The sequence below is a fragment of the Quercus lobata genome, chromosome 12 (genome assembly GCF_001633185.2).
Source record: "Quercus lobata isolate SW786 chromosome 12, ValleyOak3.0 Primary Assembly, whole genome shotgun sequence".
Classification (NCBI taxonomy): domain Eukaryota; kingdom Viridiplantae; phylum Streptophyta; class Magnoliopsida; order Fagales; family Fagaceae; genus Quercus; species Quercus lobata.
Genome location: NC_044915.1, coordinates 24446149 through 24467211, shown reverse-complemented (window position 1 = coordinate 24467211; position 21063 = coordinate 24446149). Strand labels below are relative to the sequence as shown.

At 32.8% G+C, this 21063-nt stretch overlaps 3 protein-coding genes and 1 non-coding gene across 7 annotated transcripts; all 4 read right to left on the bottom strand.

The window, feature by feature from the left end:
• Positions 1-1535: 1535 nt before the first annotated feature.
• On the bottom strand, positions 1536-3321 carry LOC115971900. Its single transcript, XM_031092001.1, has 2 exons — positions 3144-3321; positions 1536-1977 (listed from the first exon to the last, which is right to left on the bottom strand). Exons 1-2 carry the CDS (start codon positions 3197-3199, stop codon positions 1785-1787), a joined length of 249 nt encoding a protein of 82 aa, XP_030947861.1. The 5' UTR covers positions 3200-3321; the 3' UTR covers positions 1536-1784.
• Positions 3322-3393: 72 nt separating this feature from the next.
• TRNAR-ACG lies at positions 3394-3466 on the bottom strand. Its single transcript has one exon. It is a non-coding gene; the product is annotated as a tRNA-Arg (tRNA).
• Positions 3467-4909: 1443 nt separating this feature from the next.
• LOC115972306 (BTB/POZ domain-containing protein At1g03010) lies at positions 4910-9622 on the bottom strand. 4 transcript variants are annotated; one of them, XM_031092545.1, is made up of 4 exons: positions 8845-9622; positions 7366-7432; positions 5856-7055; positions 4910-5735 (listed from the first exon to the last, which is right to left on the bottom strand). In XM_031092545.1, exons 1-4 carry the CDS (start codon positions 8934-8936, stop codon positions 5196-5198), a joined length of 1899 nt encoding a protein of 632 aa, XP_030948405.1. In that variant the 5' UTR covers positions 8937-9622; the 3' UTR covers positions 4910-5195. The 4 variants fall into 4 exon arrangements, with proteins under 4 accessions (XP_030948405.1, XP_030948407.1, XP_030948406.1 ...); XM_031092547.1 differs by lacking the exon at positions 8845-9622 and adding an exon at positions 7596-8829; XM_031092546.1 differs by lacking the exon at positions 8845-9622 and adding an exon at positions 7509-7590.
• A 7404-nt stretch (positions 9623-17026) lies between these two features.
• LOC115970434 (monothiol glutaredoxin-S6-like) lies at positions 17027-17350 on the bottom strand. The gene has a single exon (XM_031090071.1). It carries the CDS (start codon positions 17348-17350, stop codon positions 17027-17029), a length of 324 nt encoding a protein of 107 aa, XP_030945931.1.
• Between the last annotated feature and the right edge of the window lie 3713 nt (positions 17351-21063).

The window sequence follows — 21063 nt, the reverse complement described above, 5'->3', positions numbered from 1 at the left end:
TATATGTTTTAATTAAGTAACCATATGACTGAATCTTAAAAGGAGAACTTAAAGAGCAACATCTAAGATATTGTATTTAAGTTTTGTCATTTTCAATTACCTACAAAGTGCAAACCTTACATCTACTCGAATGAGATTAGAATCTCACGCTAAAGTCAACACAAAAGCTTACGCCTTCTTGGGTCCAAAATTGTTTTTTTTTTCAATATCAATCAGATTTGCAATTCACCTTTATTCTTGCTCAAATTTTCAGTTTCCAAATAGAGCACTAGACCCAATAATTTTTTTTTTCAAAAAAAAAAATCTCTGTTCAAATGCAATAAACTGGATTCAATACCAAAAGAAAAAAGAGCAGAAGAAAATGAAAAGAAAAAAAAGGAACCCAAAAGTCAACTAAAGAAGTAGGAAGAATGTGAAGCAGTGATTGAAACAAAAGTTAAAACTACACCCAATTATCAAAACTAAATATTTAAGAGAAAAACAACTATATTAACGCAGAACAAAACCATTATAAGATTACCTCTTAATAAAACTTACCAAAAGAAATGCCTTTTTTTCACTCAAACTGACAATATGGACCAAAATAAGCTATAAATATAATGGCGGGATGAGTAAGTAAATTGTGCTAAAGTTGTTTTCGTAATTGGTCCACATAATGAGCATTAATGTTGAGCAACAATTGCTTATATAAATTTGTCTTTTGTTTGTGAAGTATTTATATTTTGTATTTATATTTTCATATTGGTAAATTTTGATTTGGTAGATGTTTACTAATTATCGAGACATTGGTTTTTATTTATTTATATTTTTACCTATGGATTTGTCTAAACAATTTTGGACCTAAGAAAGCATAAACTTTTGTGTTGACTTTAGCGTGAGATTCTAATCTCATTCAAGCATATGTGAGGTTTGCAGGTTATTGAAAATGGTAGTGTCCTTTAATCAAGTGGAAGGCAATAAATAAAGAGAAAAAAAAAAGCTAATATTAATTAGGTAGTAAAATGAAAAGTATTAATATTTAATGTTGTTTTTTTCAACCACTAGATTTCTTAGAAATCTATGGTTTAACTACCGCACACCCTTGGTGTAGTGGTCACTCTACAAATATAAATGTTTGTGGGGTGTGGGGGAAGGTAAAGGTTGGGGTTCAAGTCTCTAGAAGGGAGTTTCACACACATATATACTTAGATTAGGTTAGAGTAGAAATTCTATCTTGTATAAAAAAAAAAAAAAAAAAAATCTATGACTTATAAAAGATATAATTCTTATGAAGTTACACCATGTATAACTTGAATTCATCTTATATGTTAACTCTTTTAGGGTAATAAGGTTGTCCTTTTTCTTAGAGTAAAAAATATGCATGGAAGAGCCTCAAGTGTTTCCGGTGGAGAATGAAAAATGTAAGGACTTATTATGAAAATTTGTCTAGCATCTCCAATTTTATTTTGGCTTGACAAAATTATTTGGTAACCTTACCTAAACCATTACAAAAATTATTCTTAAAGCGGGATCTATAAAAAAATAAATTCTTTGCCTGAACCAACCGCGAAATGGCATTGTTGGGTATGATCCTAGTAATATCATATAAGAGAATTTTGAATTCAGATGTTTGTATCTAACAGGAAAATTATTAGAACATCTTAAAGGCAGAGAAATTTAGATGTGGTGCCACGGAGAGAGTTCTCATAGAAAAGAGTTTACATATTTAACTGAATATTAGTTATCCAAAATCAACCTCCACAGCTTCTTTCACTTTTTTCTTTTTTGGGTAACTCTTCACAGCTTCACTTATGCACGAAATCTTTTAAGATATGGTTTTTTGGTTCTAGCTTTGCATTCCTTTGCCAATTCTCTACTGCTCTATGAACTGTAGCATCTGCCTCCCGTATCTCCTCAGCAGAGAACTTGTGTTCTATAATTCCCAAAGGTCCAGGCTGCAAAACCTTTACCACAGTTTCCATCTCTTGCTCCAGCTGCCTGCACCAACAAGAAACATCTTGTACAAATGAGTCAAAATATGAAATGAATAAACACTAGATCCTTTTAAGAGTATAACTTGCATAAATAGAATAAGAAAATAAAAAATCCATTGCACAATTCAAATACAACATGGAAGCCATCAAAATCATTGATAGAACCAAGTTTCAAGCAAGGAAATCCAACAGAACCTTAAAACCAAACCATAGCAGCTAACTAGACAATGCATGCACGCTTCAATGAAGCCCGTCAAATTCTACAAAACATTCACCCTTCCGGTCATTTAAATATGAGAGGTGTTACGTTCACAACATTTTCACAACAAATTATAGGTGGTTATTTATTATAGTTTCAAATTTGAACCTACCACTAAAATTACTTCTCTACCAAACTAATAACAACCGTAACAACATACCGCATAGAATTTATTGTGAAAATATTGTGGACATAACATTTTTCTTTAAACATATAGCAGTCATTATCATACCTTACTCTACTTCAGGGTGCCAAAATGTCAAGCAGAAGCAATTAAACAAAACCAAAGCCATCAAAACAGTTGATCTTCTGTGATGACATGACATATCTTATGTGATCCCACAACATACAAAACACCAGGAAAGACTAAAGACCCAATTGATCATTTCAAATTCTACGAAAAATCTAACCCTTTTTCAATTCACACATTCACTTCATCAAAAAAACAACTGTTAGCAATAGTTTTAAAATGACAACATCTAGTAAGAAGTGACATATTTATGTAACGGCTATATGCAACATCATAATCACATGAATGTATGTCGGGTTCATGACCCGGCGTCAATTCCTCAAACACGTGAGACGCGGTGTAGTACAACATCACATTTCTTATATAAATCCACACTTTTACAAGCCAGTAAAGCCCCCAAATGGAGCCCTCCAAATTCTACAAACATGGAATTCACACTTACTAGTTCTTCAAAATGTATCTTCTATTATTATTAAAAATATTCCACATATAGAGAGAGTGTCGGAAACAAAAATCACACACACACACAAAAAAAAAAAAAAAAAAAAAAAAAAAATTGAAATTGCAGAACCCTAACATGAGTCAATAGAATCAGGTCTGGTACTTATAAAAACATATTTTCCCACATTTTCTCAGAATCCAAACAGAGATTTGAGAGTACCTGATGAGCTTGGAAAAGGGTAAAGAGTTTCCGATACGAGAAATAGATATCGGCATGTCTATTCTACTGCCACAAAACGCACCGTTTCAGTGCCGAAGATTTTCAGAGAGAACATCAATGGCTTTAGGCTTCAGCGTTTTGAGTTTTAAGCTTAAAGGTTGAGACGACGCCGTTTAATTCTAATAAAACAAAACGGAGCGTTTTTGGTTTAAACAAAAAAAAAATGAAAGAATCCAAAAATATGGGGTTTCGACTTCACTGGGGATCGAACCCAGAATCTCTGGTTCCGTAGACCAGCGCCTTATCCATTGGGCCATGAAGTCTTTTGTTGGTGGCATGCTTCACCTTTCTATACTAATAGCATATTGATTTGATTTGATCCTAGTTTTGAATGTATTCTGGGAGTCTGGTCTGGGACTTACCTAGATACCAATACAATTCTGGGAGGCTTTGGCTTTTTCTATTGAGGTGAGGTTTTGGGTTTTTATTTTTTTATTTTTTCATTAAGAACTCATATTGTTATTAGTTCACTTTATGTAGATATAATCTTATGGTGATGGTGATTTGTTCCTAGATGAACATTTATTTGATTGGGTAAATATTAGTGCACACCATTGTTGTACACAACTGTCCACACACAATTTTGAAAAAAGTTTTGAATTGAAATCGTGACTTCAAGTTGTGATTTCAGTGCAAAAATTGTGTGTGTATGGTTGTGTGCAACAGGCAGTGTGAAATAAACATTGCCCTGTTCAATTTTGTTATGTTGCACTTTGACAATTGTCCTGCTTGCATAAACATGAGGAGCTAACACCAATATTCAAATTCATATCCTTATCTCAAGTGTCAGTTGAATTACACGTTCATGTTGTGGGGGGACCAAAACACCAATAACTTGGCAAAACCATAAAGCCAATATAACAAATCTGAATGACAGAAATTAGTGGCAATGACTCAAATCATATCATGACAAAGTCAAATTTTTTTGGTCGAGGTAATTGCGCATGCCCGCTAGTTTTCTGTAAAGTAAAACATCATGTTTTGGATTTACCCCTATTTTAATTTCTTCTCTTTTTTTGTCTCACCTTTTACTCGTTGGATTCCCATACAATTGAGCATGTTTGCACTTTTGGCATTTGACAGTTTCAAAGCAATTGGATTTGTCCTATACTCCTCTCACTTTATACATGTTCTAAAAATGTGATATTGTGCATACAAATTCTGATTTGTCCACACATGGTTTAGTAAATCATCTAAAAAGGTCTTGTACCTTGGTTAAGGATGAGATAGCCATGGTGTTTTGTCTCATTGACTGGTTTGTCAGTTGTCACCGACACATACAAGTACTAAATTCAATTTGCAGAGATTCAACTAATCAACAAGCTGCATCTTATCTGTTTGAGGATACAATAGAAATGGTGTGCTTCATCAAGTAAGAATTAATGTTATGAAAATATCCTTCACTTGATCAAATGGGAAGTTAGAAGGAGAATTGAAGGGAATGGCTATTTTACTAATTCTGTCCAAAACAGAGTTTTGTGTTGTGTATGGGGAATTCCAGTTTTGCTATTAGGTGTTGTCACTTGAACTTTGTACTCTTTTCATTTGGTGCAATACAATCTTCTCATTCATCCAAAAAAACAAAAGGAAACATTTTACTGTAAAACATTAGGGAATTTGCATCATTAGCTGAAAATTGTGATGCTACAAAGATGATGTTAGTCCTCCACAGAAAATGCTCTTAACATTTCTGAGAAGCATGGATGATACGAAGAGTTGCTAGTGAAACTAATACCTTGAAAAAATTTGATGTTACAAAAGATTTTCTTCAAGATTCTATTTCAATATTCTAAAAATTCTCACACGCTCGGACATACCTTTTGAATACAATATTGATTGAGTGCCTGCCTTCAAAGCTCCATGGAGAAGTCAATGGAGTGATCTCACTGAACTCAGCAACTCAGAATCAACACTCAAAAACTATCAATCTGACAGTAGACACAACCACACTAGATATACTATACACTCCTGCTTATTTTACACTATACATAGTCAGGAAACTGAGTGACGCCTTCTCTTCTGAAATGGAAATCGACTCTCTGAGTTAGCCTTACCTCCTATAGGCTTAATGCTATTAATCCGAAACAAGGAATTGAGCTTGCTTAATTTTTTGGTGAATGATTTAAATAGCTTGTTGGCAGGATGGGTTTTTACAAGCTCCTGTTTCATAGACACATGATCCTTCTCTAAGTCCGTTAGCCTCATTCTCATTCTTGCAACTTCAAGCTTCAACTCTCGGTTCTCTCTTCTCACTGATGCATAATTGTCTCTTGGTGAGATGGCTCCACTTCCAGCACCACTGCCTGAACGTTGTGGGAATTGACCATTGATTGTACCAAAGAAGAATTGGTTATGACCCCCATTCATAGCATTCCGAAGCCTGATTTGCTCAAAGTAAAGGACTTGGACCGCCATTTGCACTGGTAACCTTTCATTTTGTGCTGCATGACTGCAAGCTTCTTGGGATAGTTTCTGGCAGTCAATTGTTTTACAAAGTCTGTAGCGTTCAGGGTCCTTCATATTTGGATGAACCTGCAATGGGAAGCACAAATTGTTGCTCAAAACCTTGCAAAGAAAAATCTAACTGCAAGTATTGATTTTTTCAGAATTTCATTAAGAGAGAGAGAGAGAGAGAGAGAGGAAGTAGCTTACTTTTAGGAAGATATCCACAGCTCTGTACAATCCATCACTAACTACACGTGCATGATCTGGAAGCAGTTCTGCTAGTGCTATGAACTTTGTCGGTGTCAAGTTTGAGTCTAGTGCAACTTCAGCAAGATAATTGTCCAGTAACTTTGATACCTTGAGAATTGAACTCTGTTTAGGAGATCCAGGGCTGTCAAAATCATATACCATTTCACTTTCATCCCTCAAGTGATTATTATCTTCATCGTCATCCTCATCCAAGTTCAGAAAAATAGAGAATATCCTCACAATTGAATCTGCATCATAAAGTGTGCTGTGGTTATTTCCATGTGAATTTGCAGGAATTAGGATGTCTTCAAGAATTGCCTGGTCCAGTTGCAGACCAATTCGCCTCTCCAAATCCGATCTGCAGGAAGTAGATGCTGATGCTGCTATTGCTGTTTTCAACAAACTTGAAAGAAATGCCATTGGAACTTGACTCTTCCTTGATTGTGTTGGTAGTAAGCTAATTATTGCTTCAGCAATGACTCTTTGCTTCTTCTGCAATTCCAAATCCAAGAGACTTCCTTTGACCAGGTGGGGGTCCTTGGCAACAAGTCCTTGAAGAGAATTATGGGCATAGTTTATCAAAATTTTGCAAATCATATCCTGTTTTAGACCCTTGGATTTTACTGCAGTCAGAACCCGTTGGAAGAAATCAAGATTAAGCATTGTGAGTGATTTTCCCCACCAGTCTGCCGGTGTTTCTGGTTCCATGTTTGGTATAGTTTTTGCAGGGAAGTTATGGTCAAGCTTTAATAATCCAGAGGTAAGCTGCTCTTTGCATGCATTACTTGCAATTGCATTGATAAGCCTGCTAACTAGGTTGACCTCTTCTGCTATAGGCAATAGGCTTTCACATCGGTGAAGAACAGTTATTGAGCTTGATATATTTGGGAGCACCATCTCCTTTAGATATGCCTCAGTTCGACTTTCCAGGTTTTTGTCTGAAAACTCCTCAGTCATTTCCAGGAAATGAGCTGTACAACGTAGCATAGCCACATTTGAGAGTGTAATCTCAACATTTACTCCATAACAAAACTTTGCAGCTAGCTCAAATGCCTCTGGTCCACCAGGAACAGCAAGGACATTTATGCGTGTAACTTTTGATTCTTTTGCTTCCAACAACAATTTTCGTATTCTTCCACTCCGAGAAACTAGGGGGAACTGCAAAAAAATCAGGACCGTATAACTTAATTATATGCAATTATTGTAATTATCAAGAATAATTTGTTGTTTCATTAATTGTAGTTAAATCTGTTCTTGGTGGACGGGTAGTTAAACCAAACAGCTTGAAATTCTCTTGAAAAGGACTTGAATGCAGGACTGGTGTCATATAGATAATTTATGTAATTTTGAATATTTTAGAAGTACAAATATTGGAGTCTCAAGATTTAATGACAATGTGAAAAAGGGTTTATGTACAACACAAACTGTCCTAAACTGTAAAGTATTGCTAATGTTGTACCATCCTTACCTTATGAAGTGCGAAGCTTGAGGCTCCCACTTCGACAGTAAGATCGCTAGAAACATCAGATATTGGCCTGCAAGAAAGGAACTGGATGAAGTAGTTTTGAAGAAAGAGAATAATTTCAGAAAAAGAAATACTTGTCTGCATACATTGTTGTTAGTGCTAATAATTTAGAAACCTTGCAGGAGCTTCTCCTACCATAAACTTCCATTCCCATGTTCCTATACCGTAGTTACCTTAACTTAAGGACTGTGTGATCCATCTTCATTATATGATTGATTTGGATGGCCCAGATAGGGAAAAATTATGACTCAATTATTACAAAATGAGTGAGACTGGAGTCACTGGAGCAGCAGTGCTCTAGACAATATGGTTAGATATGGCGATTTGCAATGGTAAAAAGTTGACTTGAAATTTGTGGTGTGGTTATGGTTTGGCATTAAAAACAATTTGGCCAATTTACTGACTTGTAGAGATATGATGGGAGCCATATGGGTCCCTCTGGATTAATTAGATAGCAGCCCATGCTTGCTATGTTCCATGTAAAGCTAGAAGGCATGTCATACTCAATGACCCAACCATACTGTAGGACCTGTCCGTACTTGTGTTTGGACTCATCAATAGTAAAATTGCACAAAATTATTGCCCGGCAAACACTAATTCCAGTTCGGTGCAGAATGGAATATAGACATTAATCAGTCCAGCCTCGTGCCACTGTCTTATGAGTAAAAGGTTTTCAAGATCAAGTTCAGTTGATCTGTCATACTCGGTACTTACTATTATATGCTGTAGCAATAAATTTGGAGGGCTATGGTTTATGCTGATGAAAATTGAAGCCTATCCAACTGTCTGACCTACCAAAAGGCTCTATTCCAGGAAATTTAATCCCAAAAAGATGCTGTTTTCAGCTTCTTGTTCATCCATCAGGTTTTGACTATTCAAGATACAGGAAAAAGAAATCGTGACAGTAACCTGATAAAATCCAGAACACTAAGTTATTTCAACATTTCAGACCCCAAATTGTGGTTGAATGTCACAGATCTGCCATCTTTGCTAACGTTATGAAAACGATGATTCAACTTAAATTCTAAAATATTACCAACACACAATAACAACAACAACCAAGCTTTAGTCCTAAAAATTTGGGGTCGTCAACAATTCAATCACATGTAAAATATTATTGACAGTTAGAGAATGAAGGAAATGGTAAATTTCAGCCCATGTTTTGTTTTGTTTAACTTCTAGGCTACAATTTCTAGCACTTTGCATTACTAATTAGAGATTTATTAAACCACTTTCTTGTATTATACCTTACTGGTATTTCTAGCTCAAGGATTACAAGAAATATGAATGTAATGGTGAAAAGTCTTCATGCTTGAATTTGCAACCATCAATTAGCTACATTATGAGTGGTAGAAAAACATTGCATAGAATGAAACTAAACTACAATATGCAGAGGTTAAGAGTCAAGAAGGAGAAGATTACCATTCTGTGGCATGCCTTATACTGGAACTTGGACGAAATGACCTCTTTCCTGATATGCTTGGCTTCAATTCACCAACAGTAACAACACCCATATCTTAAAAGAAGTAGCAATTCTGGCCTGAAAAATCCCACTGACAGTTCTGCACCACCAACCCCACTAACAAGTGTCACTCTTTCAAGAAGAATATGGAACTCTCTTAACAAACTCTCTCATTTCAGTTTCAAACCAAGACTGAGAATGTTATTCCTTAAGGCCACCCTTCCCACCTTCTCTCTGGAAAGAAAGCTACACTGAGGTGAAACTTGAGTGCCACATGAACCCATGTTGGATCAAAGGGTGGTCATGATGACTTTAAAACATACCTTAATGAGTGTTTATAATGTGGTTAATCTTAAAGTCAAGAAACAATGCAGGTGTGCATGCACTTTTCGGTGAAAGGTAGGGGGGGACTTGGGGAGTGACCTTCCTTTTACATGGTTTTTGTTAAGAGAAATTGCAGGAATCCTGAAGGGTTGCAATGCTTTTGGGGTCTATAATCATGGCAAGTGAAAGCTACCTACAAAAAGATTAGCTTAAATTAAGTTTAGATTATGTGTAAAGCTAACTAAAGTGGAAATTAAGAGGATGCGTTGGATTACATGTCATAATGAGAAACACTGTACATCCAACCTAAAAGCCAAAACTCACTAAAAAAAAAAAGAATTCTATCAGTGTCCTAACCAAACCATAAAAAACAATTATTATAGAGCAGACACCTTAAAATTTCAAATGTTAACGTATCTAAAAGTTTCAAATGTTATCGGAGGTAAAGAAAAATACGTGTGGAAAATGTTGTGTAGCCTCAACCTCAAGGGCAGAACTTTGTCTCATTGCTTTGTGAAATTGTGTGAACACTAACTTCTGGCCTGGTTGTATCCCACACACCAAAAAAAGCAACTTGCATGCAGACAATCAAATGCTGCTGATTTTGACATTTCTGTGCCATAAACACTAATCCCGGGGATGGTTGGGGTTTGAGAAACTTACCAAGAGCACGGTTCCCATTTGATGTTGATTTTTGTATAATTGACGACCAAGTATACATTTTTGGTCAAAAATAACACACTGATATTATAGATGTGTTATGCACGTAGGCCAGTTGAGTACACATTAGATTACTTGAATTTAAATACTATACACACATATAATATACTATATACATAGATAAATTAGTAATAATTTTCATATAATACATTTACTTACTTTAATTTAAATATTACACACAGATAAATTATTTAACACACGCAAACATACAAATAAATGAATAAATATATGTATCAAACCATTAATTTATGTAACAAAATTAGTGTATGTACCTGTAGTGCGACAACTGTGGATTAATCATGGCATAAGATTGCATCGATCGAATGGTAATGATGACCCCATCAATTCCTTCCCTTTTGTTGCTGGATGACTGTTAGGTTATCAATAAAACTTATGGTTGATCATGTGGTTAATATCGTTCCATCATATTTACCAAAAAAAAAAAATAAATAAAAAATGATGATTTCATCATAGGCCCTTTCTCAACTTTCTCTCTATAAAATATTTGTTTTATTATTATTATTTATTTATTTATTTAATTTTATAAAGTTGTTAGCACCTATATTACAGGCAGCCAAAAGAATGGCTTAGATTTTTCTTTTCATTTTTATATTTTTATTCTTCTCCTTTTTAAAAAGTTTGGCAGGTGGTCCATTTAATTTTTATTCTCATATAGTTGCAAAGCACTGCAATGAATTGAAGCCTTGAGCCAGGTGGGTGCAAAATGTTGCAATTGAGTACCCTTAATGCTCCACCCTCTTTTTTTTTTTTTCTCTGACGCTTCTACTCCCATTCTTCTGTGTTCAATTATTCATACAAACTTCAATGTGGACCAATTGCTTCAAAACGTGGAGTTAGCTAGATCCATGAGCATATTTCTTCATGTAATTATGTGCAATAATGTTTTTTTTTGCTAGGTTCTTTAAAAAATTAAGTAATATCTTCAAGTTGAAACAATTTTCTGTGATAGGTTTGTATCTCCTACTATCTTTATCAAATTGGAATGCAAGTGTGCAATCCACCTAACCAAAACAAGGCAAAAGTACTTTGGACTAAATGGTCTTGGCTAAATTGGGCTCTATTTCTCTAAAGTTCTAAACTGGTTCTTGAAATGACATGCAACTTAATGCAGTTATAATGTCTAGCTCTTGATTCTCAAAAAAAAAAAAAAAAAAAAAAAAAAGTCTAGCTCTTTATGGAAAGCTCCCAAAGATACTTTCATATCCTGTTAATAAATGCTTCCACAAGTATAAATGTTTGTGGGGGAGTAAGGGGCAAGGGTTGGGGTTCAAGTCTTTAGGAGGGAGTTTCATATATATATATATATATATATATATATATATATATATACTTAAATTGTGATAGAGTAGAAATTCTGTCTTGTAATAAAAAAAAAAAAAAAAAATCCATGTCCCCTCAAGCTTCAGTTATTGTCTATATCCTGCATTAAAGCTTTCATTTTTCATTATATTCACCTATTTGACAGTTGTTCCCTTTAAGTATTTTTTTTTTTTAAATGAAAAGAAAAAAGAGTTGGACAAAAGCTTTATCAATGTATTTGAATAAGGCCATGTCTTATTATATTCTATGAGAAAAAACTCTATCAGTAAGTCAAAGTGTGATAGTCTTTTGAGAACAGGGCGGCCTCTAAAGATTTATTAATGGAACTTGTCTCCTTAAAAATGGTTATAAACATATGATATTTTTGAGTTTCCAATTCAACTGGCCCAACACTATCTCTTCCCTTTTAGCTTTTGGTATATATACTTGCAACCCCTCCCCTCCTTTTAGTCAATTAATTTCAAGAAAGAGATGGATAGATTAATTATAAATCCTTTACTTATGTGCTTAATGATTATATACAAATGTACCAATTTTAAGTTCAAAGTTTCAAGGACCAGGGATGGTTATTGGTACCTAAAATATATTCTCTTATATTATGTTGACCTAAGTAGTTGATTCTAAATGGGAATGTTTTTTTTCCTAATTTCAACTTTTTTTTTTCACAATTATGCACCATATATAGTGCTTCAAAAAAATTTGTGACATTAATTTCTAAAAGCTTGGTTTCCTATGCCATAAAATTGGATCCAAAAAAGAAAGAAAAAGGACTGCAATGGCCAAAAGTTTTTTTTTTTTTTTGACAATAAGGTAAGGACATGAAAGGAAAGGGAGTTGAATCATTAGTGCAGGTATGCAAAGCTGGTAGCTATAATTATGGTGTACCGAAAACATATGCGCCTACCCTTTTGAATCTTCTAGAACGTTATATTATATGCTGCACTGCATCACATGTACAAGGATGATTGCATGGTTCATTATGATCCTAAGAATAAGATCATTCACCATCGCTAACCAAATTAAAGTTGGCACTAAAATGTGCTTTATATATGTTTTGTCAAGTGTATTGTATAATATTATCACATCATTCCATACACCCAAAATTGGATAATTATCCTTTAGATCATATTAGGAGTGTCCATAGATTCGTGAAACCCAATCTAACTGCTCAATCTAGACCGACGACCTCATAGTTAATTTTTGATTTTGTCGATTAGTAGCAAGTTTCATTATGTGAAATTGACCCTCATTGAGCATAGAGCGAGTGGAGAGATAGTTAACTGACGGGTGGAGCAAAAATCTGCCTAAAGTCAACCCATGAACACCCCTAAATCATATGAGGATTGTGTGATCTTAATTGTGGGAATGTGTTAATTTGGAAAACATATTGTTTAGCCTCTCTTTTAAGTTTTAACTATTAAATTTATGTTAACAAAATGATTATAATTTAGTACTTGTCTCGCTTAAATAAGGCTTTTGGAGGGATGGATTTGGAGATCGTTTCACGTTTTTTTATTTTATTTTATATATTTGTTTAATAAATTTTTTAATAAAAAAATGGTCACTTCGAAAAGTAAAAACTTACAAAAGACTCAAATAACTGAAGACTTTATCATTAGTCATTAAATGGAAGAGGAATAGATGATGGTTAGGGAATAATATGGGGTTAATAATTTTTTTTTTTTCACATTTTGGGAAGGTGAAATAATAAGCAGCTTTCAGTTTCACTATTAAAAAATCCATCAAAATGGGGACAAAAAATGTTTCATTGTTAAAAAAAGGGCTAGGTTATACATGGGCCTCCACATGATAGTCCCTAATCTGATCTCCGGGCTTTACAGATCACACACAGATGGGCCTGTTCCATTTCAAGGGCCCCAATGAGTACGGACTACTTGGGATTCTTTATAGCCTCATAGTCATAGAGTTTAGAGTCCCATTCACATCAATGTACCTCTTATTCTTAAACCTATCAATGTGTGACCCAAACAGGTTGAGAAGAAATGAATGTTGCTATTTTGTTCAAAGTGAAACAAACAGGTTGAGTGATGACATTTTGATCAGAGTGATTGTTTTTGAACCCAAAGTTTTTCTCATGTCAATGATGGCAGTTTGGAACTTCATCATTTTTCAACAAAGTAAAAATGCATTTTGAAGTATAAGCTTTTTAACCAAGATAAAAGTGAACCAAAACAACACACACATGCGCATACTTTGACCAGCCTTCACGCTTAAAAACAAAGTTAAAAGTGGAAGCAAGCTATTGATTTTGTTGTCCCAAGCTAAGACCATGTGGTCACGTGTGCACCAAGGTACCCGTTACAATGGCATTGGATCCGAGATAATATTAGGAAACCCAAATTCAGTATAGGGGAACTTTTGAAACCTGTTAGGAATTCTTTTGCAATGATAATTTGTTGTTTAAATTAATTCTTATACACAAAATAATAATTTAATCGTGATTTGTCCAAATGTTTGTGTCTATATATATATAAAGTTTTTTTTTTTCTTAGACAAAAATCTTTATATATTAGGTAATTGATATTTAACTATATTTTTTGAGAGATTTCAACTTATGACGTCAGCATTTAATGATAACTCTTTATCATCAGATTAGGATATTAATTAGTTTTTGGTGTAAGCGCCAAATCTCTTATTCAATCATTAAAGACTTTATTAGTTGAACTAACTAAAATACACTTAACTATATTATTTTTATAAACCATTCTAGCAAAACTTAATTTGGTCTTTTAATTTTGTCTTATTTGGATTTTTTTAGGTCCTATAATAGTTCCTATCCTGTTGTAAACTCGTAATTATGCCCCTATCCCTTTAGGCTATATCTTATCATAATTTGTTTGAATAGCCTTTTTCTTATGCTTGATTTAATCTTGGACCATTCCCGAATTCGGTTGAATAGACCGACTTTCAACGTCTTCTTTGTCGATGACATTTACTTATTTGCACATGTAATGACGGATTATTGAGTTGGGTTGGTTTGATTTTTACCCATTTTATGGTTATGGTTGAGTTGAGTTTTTTCAATTTCACCTAACCCGACCCATGCATGCTCAAGCCCAAATAAGATAGGATGGGCTTCTCTGCCATCTAATCCATTTTAACTCCACACCTTATAAAGGGTGCCCTGACATACTGTGGGAGTCACGTAATCCATTTTATATATATAGGCCCATGGTTTAGGCTTTAGACTATTCAGTAGTAAAGAACTAAGGATCAAATAAGCTTGCTAATAATGAAGCCAGCGAGACAATGAAAATACAAGAGGGAAAAACTCCTATATACAGTGATCAGATGATCACCATGTTCATTCATCTGTTGTTATGTTGGACGCTACACCAGGCCCTTGATTACATGCCAACATTGAAACCCGCCAAACAGCGTTAGATGAATTATTTCAGGAATTATGGATTACTCGACATGCATGGTGTTATCATGCCAATTATATAGAAATTGATATGATGCAAATTAAAATTATTTTAATTAGAAGTCACTTTAATTTATACGGAGCTTTGGAATGCTTGACAGATTGGTTTGCAAGTGGCATATTGTCGTGTACAACGAATAATTTAAAAGGCACAAGACACGAGTTTGCAATTGCTAGCATGAGCGAGCTGGGAGCTCAGGTACAGGAAGTTGTGTGAATATCATCTGTACTTCAACAATTTTCTTCTATATATAGTAAATTTGCTAATTTAGATTTGCCCCCTAATTGTTTTTACGTACTGTTTAGGGTTTTCAATCATTTTGTGAATATTAGCTGCCTGTGTTTGTGTTTGTTTTTATGATCTATGTGCTATACTATTTGAATATGTTTAACCATCAAACATTGTGATTAGAACCTTGATTAATTGATAACTATTAAGATTAAGAATTGAATAAATAAATTAGAATTCAGTATTTAAGCCGATTAGGGGGTTTAAATAGCGTTTTTTTTTAAATAAAATTCGAAAAGTGAAGTTTTTATTTTATTTTTTTGTATCAGATTTGACTAAATTTGTATTAAGCATGGTAATGCATGAATGCTATCAGGGATGGAATTATGTAGGGACTAAGGGGGACCATGGACCCCTATTCCCAAAATTATTAATTTATATATATTTATTGTTTAAATTAAAACTTTTAATAGTTTGGCCTCCCAAAATATATTATATGGCCCCCCTAAAAAAAAAAAAATTTTTTTATGGAACTTTAAAAAAGTTACAAAAATTATAGTATCTCATAAAAAATAATGAGATTATAAATAGATTATACAAATTGTAAAAAAATACCCACTCTAATTCATTATTATTTTGAAAATAGTACATGACTATTCTTTAGTGATTCTAATACATTTTTTTTTCCTTATATTTCTAGTAATAAATTTTTTGATCTTTGGGATAAGAAAGAGTGCAAAATTTATGTGAGATATCAATTGAAAAGAAGATAGAGTTTTTTGAGATATTGATTGGAATGATAGTTTCCTAAAATGGTTTTTGATCAATGTAGTGCTTTGTTATTTGTGGGTCAAATAATTAGTATATATGCTAGGCATCATAGTGTATTCCATAAACTTGTTAGTATTGTGAGTGGTAAATAAAAATATCAGAAATTCAAATGTTTAAAAGGTTAATTCACTAAAGCAAAAATTATCTCATGACACGTGAATAATACTAAATATATTACAAATACAACATAAGTGCACAATAAAATTCATTTTTATTTTATATAAAACTTATAGATCTTTCAACTACTTAATAACATATGGTTTATTCAATTTTATACGAAAGAAAGTAGTATATAAACAAAATGTACAATGTTTAAAACATCTAAAAAAGAATTTTAATGAAGAATTTATTTTTTATAATTTTAGTTTAATTATCTCTCACAAAATATAAAAAATTCTGCACACATTTTCAAGCAAAATAGCAAAAGTATACATAACTCCGTATGAACAAATGTGTACGCATGTGTGTGTTTGTGTATTTATTTTGTGATATGTGTTTATACAATATCATTTTTAAAGGATGTATTAGTTAGAAGCGTGTGTGTGTATATATATATATATATTTATAGAGGCGCACGTATTAGACTACTAGTCTTTTTATGTATTATTGTTCAGAAAAGAAAAGAATACATAATCCTTTCACTTTCTGCGTTCACCATCTACGTTTTATCATATTCCACGACAAAACTTATATATCCCTTGGCTTCTCATTATGCTTTTTATGCAGATTTCTTCTGCAGCTACCTTCTTTTGCCAGTTGCTTCTCTTTGTGTCTCAATCTCTCTCTGAATGCAGGTGCGACCGAGTGAGGTCAAAATCAATTACTCTAATGCATGCAGGCTACAGCCATTGATAATTAGTAGGTTCTCCAATACAATTTAGAACTTTCTCATCAGAGACAAACTTATGTAGCCTAGTTTTGCATTTTTCTCTACTGGTCTAGGACAGAAGAGGAAGAGAAAGAAGAAGCACAGGCAAGAACAACAACAATAATAATACTAATAACTCATAATATTATTCAGCAAAAAGGGAAAACTACAAGTGATCTTTATATAATACTAATAATTAATGGTACTAGTACAAGTCAAAGTGGCTCTATATATAGCATACATAATCCATGCCCATTCTCATTTTCATTATAGAACTATTTTAGAGAAAACCCCACCGAAAAAAGAAAACAAAAACATAGACTTTTATTGAAGCTAGTCTGCTTAACAAGCTGTTATTGAGTGTCCGTACGTACGTGAAAAAAGTTAAGCTCCCCTCCATACCCATATAGCGTTAGACCTTAATAGCAGTGGAACAAGCTCATTCCTTAAGAGGAGACTATTTACCTCAGTAGGGCCACCAATGAATTGCTGCCCTATGAACACAGCTGGTTGATTTTGCTGACGACCAAGTTGAGCCAGTGCACTCTCAATTTGCTGCCTGTTGGGCATCCTATCAAGATAGTACAACACAGGGTTTGCCCCAAACCCAGTTATGAGTGAGTTGACTGTGTGAGTCATTGGACAATTAATGTTCCTGCTGAAAATCACAACTGGGTTTTCAGCTACCAAGCTTGTCACTGCAGCCATTGGTTGTAATAAGCAAAAAGAAGTTGGGAATGTTATAGTGTTTGTAAGTGAGTGTTGGTGTTTTGCAGTGAATAGCTTGAGCTGCAATGAAGGCCTATTTATAATTTTATTGTGGAAGGCTTTACTGTGGGCGTGGGGATGTATTGTTCGTCCGGAAGAATATAATGTTCAAAAAAAATAAAGTGATTGGATTCTTCGAGATCAACCTTCATGATTACTTGATAAAGACTTTTGGTTCTTTGGGAAAATAAGAATAACACGTTGCCCATCATCTTCTTGTCAACGTTTTCTGCTTCGTTAAGCGCAGTGTGTCATATATCTTACATTCATGGAATAACAAGTAGCAATTATATAAAATAATACTATTAGTTTATTAAAAAGCCAAATGTGAAAATTCTATTGAGAAGAGGTGCATTTCTAAAGCTATATTTATCTTCAAGGCATGTCCAAGATTTTGGTAATAGTGTCTTTGATTTTCTTTGTTCCACTTTGATTTTTTGTTGGTTACATTACTAATTACACCATTTAACTTGACTTATTCTGAAATTAATTATTTAAATTTCATTTCAATTCTTTAACTAACATTTATTTTCAATAGTCTTTTTGTCCAATTTGCGTCGATCGTTAAGTACACCAAAATTAACGTCATTTTGAAAAGTATGGAAAAAAAAAACTAAGACTAATGACAAGATTAGATAAAATTACAAGATAAAATGACTAAATTAAAAATAAATTAAAGTTAAAAGAACTTGATAAACACATTAAATTAAGAAGATGTAATTTGTAAGTTATCTCTTTTCTGTTTTGTTAAATGGAGTGTCCAATACTCTTAGACTTTGCACAATGGATTTTTATTTTCCTCTTAAGTTTCTCATAAAATCTCTGCCATACTCTATATTTTGAAGCATCTCCCAAGGTGATAAAAAAGAAAAAAGGAAAAAGAAAAGTTTGGGTTTATCCAATTGGAAGCACCTTTCTGCCCCGGCTAGATTCGCATGTAGTTTTATGAAAGATATTATGCTTTGGAAAAAAAAGGTAATACGGCCCTAATATCATTAAAAAATTCCAAGTAGAGGCCGTACTAGACGGAGACAATTATTCCTTAAGGACCCACAACTTTATCCATTACCACGCATAGGACTAATTGGAAATAAAAGAAATGCCCCTTTAACATATATTTCCCTCACAAAAAACATATGATGGTTACTGTCTTAACCAATTGGGAGATTCCTATATAACAAAAATCTTTATCCTCTTTGATTCATTGATTCTCTTTGAGAAAGTGTTTTTCAGTCGGTAATTAGGTTATGAGCATACTAATATACTAAAAAGACTGTAGAGTTAATCTGTAATCATGGTACAAATACAAGTATCATTGACCAAATTATTTCTTTCATTACATAGCTATTTATCAATGATCACTTTTTCCTTTCTGGTTTTATCTATTTGAGTTATGGGAATAATGTATATCCTATTCTTCATAGATTGTGAAAACACCAATTTACTTATATAAAAAAAGAAGAAGGTAAAATCACCGAATTTATTCATATGTATAAAAGCATATGTGAAAACACCAAGAAGAAATTTTGAAAAAAAAAGATATTATGCTTTAGAAAAAAAGGTAATACGGCCCTAATATCTTGAAAAAAATTCCAAGTAGAGACCGTACTAGATGGAGACAATTATTCCTTAAGGACCCACAACTTTTATCCATTACCACACATACGACTAATTGGAAAAAAAAAGAAAAGAAATGCCCCTTAACATATATTTCCCTCACAAAAAACATATGATGGTTACTGTTTTAACCAATTGGGAGATTCCTATGTAACAAAAATCTTTATCCTCTTTGATTCATTGATAAATGGGATTTTACTCTTTCTTTTTAAAATATCCAGCAAAATGCCTTGCGTTTGAAACTAATTAGAGAAATGTCCCTATTTTGAAATTTGATTTTTTAAAAATTAAGTTTTAAATGTATAGTTCGATTTTTGGAATATCGAGTTATAGCGAATGTGGACTTATTTTATTTTTTTGGAACTCGAGTTCCAGATTTTTTATTTTTATTTTTCAGTTCACTATAACTCAATTGTCCAAAAATCGAGTTTTAAATTGAAACTCGATTTTCTAAAAATCAAGTTTCAAAACAGGGTCATTTTTCTAAATAGTTTTAGATATGGGGTATTTTGCTAAATATATTAAAAAAAAAGAGGCAAAAGCCCATTTTCTCCTTGATTCTCTATGAAAAAGTGTTTTTTGGTCGGTAATTAGGTTATGAGCATGCAAATATACTAAGAAGACTGTAGAGTTAATCTGTAATCACAGTACAAATACAAGTATTATTGACCAAATTATTTCTTTCATTACATAGCTATTTATCAATGATCACTTTTTTCTGTCTAGTTTTTTCTATTTGAGTTATGGGAATAATGTATATTCTATTCTTCATAGATTGTGAAAACACCAATTTACTTATAAAAAAAATGGTAAAAACACTGAATTTATTCATATGTATAAAAGCATTTAGCACAAAAGTTATTGGTATTTGTTAATTCGATAGTTACAATGGAAGAGTGAGAATTTAAACTCTAGACATTTTGAACTATGTTGTGTTTTAAAGGTTGACATCCAATGTTTTGATTTGGTGTGATTTGTGATGTGAAAGATAATCGGAAGGCTTAGATCTAGATAGGGTGTTGCCTAATTAAACGACTTGCAGTCCATGCAGTTATATCTTACATGAGTGTCATTGAGCCCTTTGCGTATAAAGTATTTAGAATTTTAGAGGAAATTTAGCGCTAACGTTATTAGTTTTTGTTAGACATGTCGAAGCACTTTACTGACCTATAGACTATACAGACTAAAATTTACTTTCGATTCATAGTTATTCCATATGAATTTTTTTATTTACGTGGAGTACATATCACATGTTTGCATAATGCTTTACCTATCAATGCAACTGTAAAGGTTATATTTTGATCCCTTAGTCAGTGGATTAATTAAGTTACGCTAATTAACCAAACTAGCCATAGACCCACGCGATGCGTGAGAATATAAATATTACGTAAAGAGGTGTAATATATATAAAAAAAACCATTACTTCAAGTATTGTCTATTTAAAAAAAAAAAAAAAAGATTTCTACAAGTATTTTTTTTTAATCTTTTTATCTCTACAAATATATCATTTTTATTATTATTATTATTTTTTTATGTTTGATTAATATTTTTTTTAAGGTGAACCATATTCTTCTAACTTCTATTTTAGTGTATTATATTTGCTTAATATACACCTAAACTTTATAAGTTTCAAATTTATTACAAATTTCTCATCTCTTAAGGAATAAGGAAATTATCATAATAATCAAAACTTATTACAAAATTACAATGATATCTTAACCAAAATTAAAATGAAACTAAAGGAATAGATAATAGGCTTTATAATAATTTATTACTCAAACAATTGGTAGGCATATTCAAATTCATGTCTCCCAAAAAATTAAATATTAACCCAAACTAAAATTCAACCAAAGCTATAAAAGGGAAAGAGAAGAAAAACACATATTAAAAATAAAAAAAACCATCAACCTTAATTAGAGTGTGTGGGAAAAATATAGATTGAATGAGAAAACGATATCAAATTTATACAAAATAAAATGGGTAAAAGAAGAGGCAAATTATAAAAAAGAGGAAGGAAGTATAACGGTAAAATAGTG

Bases quoted from the DNA above. Each gene is read 5' to 3' on its own strand.
- LOC115971900 (XM_031092001.1), bottom strand. From the start codon at position 3,199: ATGCCGATATCTATTTCTCGTATCGGAAACTCTTTACCCTTTTCCAAG. The intron at 1,978-3,143 runs GTACTCTCAAAT...TTGTTGGTGCAG, and splicing joins CCCTTTTCCAAGCTCATCAG to GCAGCTGGAGCAAGAGATGG.
- LOC115972306 (XM_031092545.1), bottom strand. From the start codon at position 8,936: ATGGGTGTTGTTACTGTTGGTGAATTGAAGCCAAGCATATCAGGAAAG. The intron at 7,433-8,844 runs GTAATCTTCTCC...CCTTTCTTGCAG, and splicing joins ATAAGGCATGCCACAGAATG to GCCAATATCTGATGTTTCTA. The intron at 5,736-5,855 runs GTAAGCTACTTC...TTCCCATTGCAG, and splicing joins CTGTGGATATCTTCCTAAAA to GTTCATCCAAATATGAAGGA.
- LOC115970434 (XM_031090071.1), bottom strand. From the start codon at position 17,350: ATGGCTGCAGTGACAAGCTTGGTAGCTGAAAACCCAGTTGTGATTTTC.